General features: G+C 31.9%; 1 protein-coding gene across 1 annotated transcript; it reads right to left on the bottom strand.

Annotated features, from left to right (window-relative positions):
• Positions 1 to 5,248: 5,248 nt before the first annotated feature.
• LOC135130167 (zinc finger autosomal protein-like) lies at positions 5,249 to 6,741 on the bottom strand. The gene is made up of 2 exons (XM_064057510.1): positions 6,527 to 6,741; positions 5,249 to 6,475 (listed from the first exon to the last, which is right to left on the bottom strand). Exon 2 carries the CDS (start codon positions 6,469 to 6,471, stop codon positions 5,302 to 5,304), a length of 1,170 nt encoding a protein of 389 aa, XP_063913580.1. The 5' UTR covers positions 6,472 to 6,475; positions 6,527 to 6,741; the 3' UTR covers positions 5,249 to 5,301.
• Between the last annotated feature and the right edge of the window lie 383 nt (positions 6,742 to 7,124).

Below are 7,124 nucleotides of genomic sequence, written 5' to 3'. Positions count from 1 at the left end.
TTTTTCACATTATTGTTTGCCTTTTTTGTCATATTTTTGTCCTTTTTTGTAGTTTTCAGTGTCACCTTTTTTGCCACTTTCTTTGTCGTCTTTTTTATCACAAAAAATTACCGATTTTTTTGTTGACATTTTTTTTTAGCGCCTTTTATGCCGGTGATTTTTTAACTCATTTTTTTTTGGCACGTTTTTTCTCACATTACTTGTGGTCTTTTTTGTCGCGCTTTTTTATCGTGTTTTTACTCTTCTTCTTTTTGTCGTTTTGTGTCTCACTTTTTTGTCGTTTTTCTTGCCCTCCCCCCTTTTTTAACGTATTTTTTTGCTACTTTCTTCATCGGCTTTTTTTTGCCTTTTTTTGTTGCTCTTTTGACCCCATTTTTTTGTCGCATTTTTTGTGACCTTTTTGTCGTTTTGTGTGTTACCTTTTTTTGCCGCATATTTTTGGCTCTGTTCGCTTTTTCTGTCTTTTTTTTATTTTTTTAACTAGCATTTTTGACATTTTTTGCCATTTTTCTTTGTTGATTTTTTGACTTTAGTCATATTTTTCTTCGTGGTAGTTTGTGTCCTGCATTATATTGTGTCCTTTTTTACTCCCCTTTTCTCATCTTTATTTTTTTTATTGATGCTTTCTCTTATCTTCTTGTCGCCGTCTTTTTATGATTTTTTTATCAGCTTTTTTATCGCATTTTGTGACCTTTTGTGCAGCCTCTTTTTACACTTTTTGTCTTCTTTTTGGCCCTTTTGGGGGACCTTTTTTCCGTTACCGGCTGTTTTGTTGACTTTTTATCCGTTTTTTAGCAGTATTTTGCTCTTGCATTATTTTGTGGCCTTTTTGCTATATTTTATTTTCGTTTTCTTTGTTGTGTGTTGTGTTTTAGTCGCGTTTTTTGCCGCTTTTTGTTTCACATTATTTTGTGGTCTTTTTTCATAATGATCTGTCCTCTTTTTGTGGTTTTCTGTGACACTTTTTTGACGTCTTTTTTTGTTGATTTTTTTTGAGACGTATTTTTGATAGACTTTTTTCTCGCATTATTTAGTGGCTTTTTTGTCGTTTTCTATGGCACCTTTTTTTTGACGCATATTTTTGGATTTCTTCGTTTTGCCGTCTTTTTTTGACTTTTTTACCAGCATTTTTGGTAACCTTTTTTGTATCTTTTTTTGTCGCCTTTTTTGTCTTTTTTTGTCGTTTTTCTTTGTTGATTTTTTGACTCCTTGTTTTAGTCATATTTTTTGTGTCCTGTTTTTGTCTTCTGGCGTTTTCTGTGTCATTTTTTTATTCTCTTAGCTTCTCCTAGCGTCTTCTTGTTCCGTCTTTTTATAGCTTTTTTATCGCATTTTGTGGCCTTTTCTGCAGCTTCTTTTTACATTTTTTATCGTGTTTTGGCACTTTTTGGTCGCTTTTTTTATTACAAACTTTTTTGCTGGCTTTTTACTCCTATTTTTTAGCCATATTTTGCTCCCGCATTATTTTGTGTCCTTTTTTGCCATTTTTTATTTTCGTTTTCCTTGTCGTGCCGTTGTTTTAGTTGCGTTTTTTGCCGTTTTGTTTTCCAGATTATTTTGTGGCCTTTTCATTGTGCACTGTCCTTTTTTTTTCGTTTTCTGTGTCACCTTTTAGTCGTCGATTTTTTTTGGCTCCCTTTTTTTTGACGTTGTTTTTGTCGCTTTTTTAAACACTTTTTTTGTTTGCTTTTTTCTTATTTTTACGCTTTTTTTGCGTTTGTTGCCAATTTTTCTTGTCGGTTTCTTTTTCATCCCCTTTTAACCGTCTTTTGTTAATAGTTCTTTTCGACTCATTTTTTGCCGTATTTTTTTGTTGTTTTTTTTTACTCTCTTTGGCCGTATTTTGTGACTTTTTGGCGATTTTCATTGTACTCTTTTTTTGGACACTTTTGTTATATATATTTCATTTTTCTCGCATTGTTATGACCCTTTTTAATAGTAATTTGTATCTCTTTTTTACCTTCTCTTTTGCCGCCTTTCTTAATTCGCGTTTTGTGTCCTCTTTTTTTCGTTAGTCGTTTTTTATTCCTTTTTTCCTCCTTTTTTTTTCGCGACGTGTTTTTGTGGTCTTCTTTTTTCGCCTTTTTTTGGTCATATTTTGGTCGCCTTTTTTTCTCGTGTTATTTTGTTATTTTTTTACGACTTTTTTTGTGTTTTTGTCCCTTTTTGTCGTTTTCTGTATCACCTTTTTTTTGACGTCTGTTTTTCTTTTTGACACTTTCTTTATCGTCTTTATATTGTAAAAAATAAATGTCTTTTTTTAGTCGATTTTTTGTCATTTTTTCGATTCTCCCTTTTTTTCAGCGGCATTTTATGTGGCTTATTCTATAACATTTTTTTGTGGATTTTTTTTGTATTTTTTTCACTCTTTTGTTTGTTGTTTTATTTCTCATGTGACTTTTTTTCTTTTTTTTTTGGCTCCCTTTTTATTGAATTTTCTGACGCCTTTTTTACAGTTATTTTTTTATTTTTTTTACTCCTTTTTTGTCGTATTTTTTATCGCCTTTTTTATCGTGTTTTTGTCCTTTGTCTTTTTGTCGTTTTCTGTATTTTTTTTGGCTCCCTACTTTCTTTCTCGCTTTTTTATAGCATTTTTGTCTTCTTTTTTTGTAGCTTTGTTTTCGTTGCTTTTTTGACCATATTTTTTGTACCATTTTTTGTAGTTACTTGTCCTCTTTTTTATGTCTTTTTGACTCTCTTTTTTTTACTCAAATTTTTTCCCACGTTGCTTTGTGGCCTTGTTTGTCGTCTTTTATGTTCGCTTTCTTTGTCGCTTCTTTTTTTTTTGCCGTGTTTTTTCTCGTTTTTTTTCGCATTATTTTGTGTTTTATTTACTACCTTTTTTTTATATCGTGTTTTTGTTACTTTTTTGCCGTTTTCTATGTCATTTTTTTATTGTCGCTTTTTCTCAGCTCCCTTTTTTTTCCGTCTTTTTTTTATCCCTTTATTTGTTGTATTTTTTTAAGCTTTTTGCTTTGTCGTCTTTTTTGTGTCTTTCTTGTCATTTTCTTTTTTCTTAGTCTGTAATGCCTTTTTTTTAATCGTTTCTTTTTTTTCCCATATAATTTGGCATCTCTTTTTTTCTCCCTTTTTTTTCCATTTTTTTGATGGAGTTTTTTTGCCGTAATTTTTGTGGCGTTGTTGTCGCCTTGACACTTTTTTGTCAGTTTTTGTGTTGATTTATTTATTGTCTTTTTTGTCACTTTTTTGGTAGCTTTTTTTTCTATTTTTTTATGTCTCTCATTTGACTGTTTTTAGTTGCAATTTTGTTTCCTTTTTTGGTCGCCTTTTTGTTGATTTTTTACCACTTTCTTTGCCTTATTTTTTACGCCTTTTTTCATTGCTTTTTACCAAATTTTTCATGGAGCTTTATTTTTAGTTCCTTTTTGTCTCGCATTATTGTGACCTTTTTATATCGTCTTTCGTTTTTTTGAAGCCTTTTGGCTGGTGTTTTTTTACTTATTTTGTTAAATAGTATTTTTTATCACCCTTTTTCTCGCATTATTTGTGATCTTTTTTGTCGCTCTTTTTTGGTTCCCTTCTTTTGTCGATTTCTGTCACTTTTTGTCTCTTTTTTTTTGGTTCCCTTCTTTTTTTATTACTTTCTTTGTCGCTTTTTTATAACATCTTTTGTCTTCTTTTTTTGTAGCTTTTTTTTTGCTTTTTTGTTCTCTTTTTTATTGTCTTTTTTGATGATTTTTTGACTCCCTTTTTTTTAAATCATATTTTTTCCCATTGTGGTCTTATTTGTTGTCTGTTATTTTCCTTTTCTTTGTCGCCTTATTTTTTTTCTGACGTTTTTTCTTCACAATATTTTGTGGCCTTCTTTGCTACCCTTTTTCATATTGTGTTTTTGTTCCTTTTTGTCGTTTTCGGTGTCATTTTTATTTTTACTGGCACCTTTTCGTAGCTCTCTTCTTTTTTATCCCTTTTTGACACCTTTTTTGTTGTATTTTTTTGAAACCTTTTTTTCAGTGTTTGCCTTCTTTTTTTTCCTCATATCATTTTGTATCCCATTTTTTTTACGTCTTTTTTTAATTGAGTTTTTTTTGCGGAATTTTTTGCAGCGTTTTTTTGTCGCCTTTTTTTTGACACTTTTTTGTGGATTTGTTCATTTCCTTTTTTTGTCACTTATTTTGTAGCTTTTTTTCTATTCTTTTTTATGTCGCTTCTTTGACTGTTTTTAGCTGCGTTTTTGTTTCCTTTTTTTTGACACTCTTTGTCGTCCACCTTTTTTTGGTCGCCTTTTTTCTGTGCAAGCGGTTTTTGCCTATTTTTTTACTGACTTTTTTGCCCGTAATTTTCTCTCGCATTCTTTCTTGGTCTCTTTTGATCGTGTTTTATCAATTTTTTTGTTGTCACTGTTTTGGCTCTCTTTTTTTTAGCGTCATTTTTGTCGCTTTTTTCCACTTTTTTGTATTATTTTTTTTACACATTTTTTTCATGTAGCTTTGTTTTTAGTGGTACCTTTTTGCCACGCATTATTTTGTGACCTTTTTGTCGTCTTTTTTTTCAACTTTTTGGCTGCTGTTTTTTTGCCAGCATCGCCTTTTTTCTAGCGTTATTTTGTGGCTTTTTTGCTCTTTTTTAACTTTTTTTTTGCTCGTGTTTTTTGACAACTTTTTTCCATTCACATTATTTTGTGGCCTTTTTCCTTGCATTATTTTCGCGTTTTTTAATCTGCTTTTTTAACGGCTTTTATTCACCTTTTTGTCGCTTTTTTGACTCCCTTTTTTTCCCTTTTATTAAAAAAAAATTATAATTTATCTAAGAAACTGAACTTGTTTGTACGTCAGGGGCGAGGGAAATAACTTTTGATCAATTTTAAAATAAATAAAATAGATCTTTACATTTTATTCCCGAGCATGGCCAATTTCATATTTTTTTACGTTTCGTAGCTTCTAGAATATGAAAAAGTAGGTTTCCCGTTTCCGTTTATGGTCGACCCTATGTTGTATTTCAGTTCAGTGGAACGCTAACTAAAATTTTGTTTGTTCATTCCCATTAATAACACGATTATTATTATTATTATTATTATTATTTAAATGTCCAACTGGTAAAAGCCCATTTACAGGACAAAGATAGAGTAACATTTAGTAAGAAGAAAAAAAAAACCTAAAGTTGTACAGTTAAATATGTCAATATCGGACTCAGTATCAGTATAATTATACAACATAATGACATCATCTCAAAATTTTGCTAAGTAAACTCTATTTAAATTTTATAAAACAATATATTTGTGGTTTATATTTATTGATATTTACCCTACAAATCATTTATTCCTAACAAAAACAATCACAATTAACCCGAATGGCGCCTTTTAATGTGTCTTTTCAAGTTCGCTTTTAGTTTAGTTTTGAACGCACAGTTTTCACATTCATGCCATTGAACATCCTGTTCATTCAAATGACGCGCATTTACGTGTCGTTTCAAATGAAAGTTTCTTTTACATTTATACGAACACTCTCCACACTCAAACCACTGATAATTTTCCAAACTATGCACACTTATGTGTTTTTTTAACTCCTTGTTTGTTTTAAATTCGAATGGACACTTTCTGCATTTATACCATTTAACATTGTGTCTACTTAAATGGCGTGCATTTATGTGTTTGTTTAAACCTTGCTTAAGTTTAGATTTGTATGGACACTTTTGGCACTCGTGCCATTTTATATCCCGTTCATCTAAATGTCGCGCAATCGTGTGACGTTTTAAATGGGAACTCTGCTTAGCTTTGTATGGACACTTCTCACATTCATACCATTTAATCTCTTGTTTACGTAAATGATGCACTTTTATGTGCATGTGTAAGGAGGAGTTTTGTTTAGTTTCGTATGGGCAGTGGTTGCATTGGTACCATTTGACGTTCAGATGGAGTGCGCGTACGTGGCTGCTTAAAGATGACTGGTGTTTTGTTTTGAACGGGCACTTGTCACATTCGTACCATTTAACATCCTGTTCGTCCACATGTTGCGTACTTATGTGTTTGCTTAAATTGCGTTTGTGTTTACTTTTGAATGAACATGTAGCACAGTGGTGCCAAAGAATTTCATTATCGCTCAAGTGTCTTGAAATTTTGTGCAGCTTTAGAGAATATTTGTGCTTGAATTTGCGCCCACATTGGTCACAACAGGGCCGCGTGAAAGTGCTGTTTTCCACATTTTCACTGGAGCTTATTATTTGGGGATTTTCGTTGTCTTCAATACAAGCTAGAGCATGTTGAAGCCATTTGAGGACGAAGTGGGTTTCAAAGTTGCACTTTTTACAAATATAGCTTTGGATGGCACATTTCTCGTTCACAACAATATCTTGGTTTTCTTTTTTAACGTGTTGTTTGAAGAACAGCTGTAGTTCAGTTTGGAAGTTGCAGCCCTTGCAATAGTACGCTTCAATGTTTGCATTTTCACAGTTGAAAAAAGATTCACGGTTATCTCTGATGGACATTTTTGGAAGCAGACTCCTTAGAAGCATGGGTCTAAACTCATTTGTTTACAATTCATTGTACGATGAAAGCAATCATTCTCACCTGAAATTCTACAACTGCAGGCAGTAAATTTTTGTAGTCACATTTGCTCCATACGTGACATAACCTCAAAGCTCTGAAGCACGATGTCGATTTTACAGTCATACAAAATTGGAGATTTGAAGTTTGGCTCAATATTTGCTTTTTTCGCTTAAAATTTAGTATTTTTTACACAAATCAGCTACATTCGATGTTTATATCCGGATTTGGTAGCTTCAGTAACTTTTGAAACTTTAGTGACTTTTTCTTTATAAACATAATTTTAGTGATTTTAGTGTCGACGACGGAGATAGGCAACCAGTAATACCGTTGTTCAGCAAAGAGTTGCATATGACTCAGTGTAAATATTATTATATTTTTTTTATTATTATAATGGACACCTAAAAGAATAGTATTTAAAAAAAACTGTAGAAAAAGGTACTGTTTTGGAATGTCCAAGGGTTGCGAAAAAAGGAAAAGGAGTTCTGGGACTACTTGGGAAAATTTGATGTGGTGGACTAGTGAGACATGGGTATAAAGAGAAAACTGGGAGAAATTGGAAGACACTACCACAAGAATATGTGTGGGAGTGTCAAGGGGCGACAAAGGAAAAGAAAAAGGG

This window comes from Zophobas morio, unplaced genomic scaffold (genome assembly GCF_036711695.1).
Source record: "Zophobas morio isolate AGI-343-1 ecotype UQ-CSIRO unplaced genomic scaffold, CSIRO_AGI_Zmor_V1 ptg000017l, whole genome shotgun sequence".
Classification (NCBI taxonomy): domain Eukaryota; kingdom Metazoa; phylum Arthropoda; class Insecta; order Coleoptera; family Tenebrionidae; genus Zophobas; species Zophobas morio.
This window is presented reverse-complemented; position numbering and strand designations above follow the sequence as displayed.

Bases quoted from the DNA above. Each gene is read 5' to 3' on its own strand.
- LOC135130167 (XM_064057510.1), bottom strand. From the start codon at position 6,471: ATGCTTCTAAGGAGTCTGCTTCCAAAAATGTCCATCAGAGATAACCGT.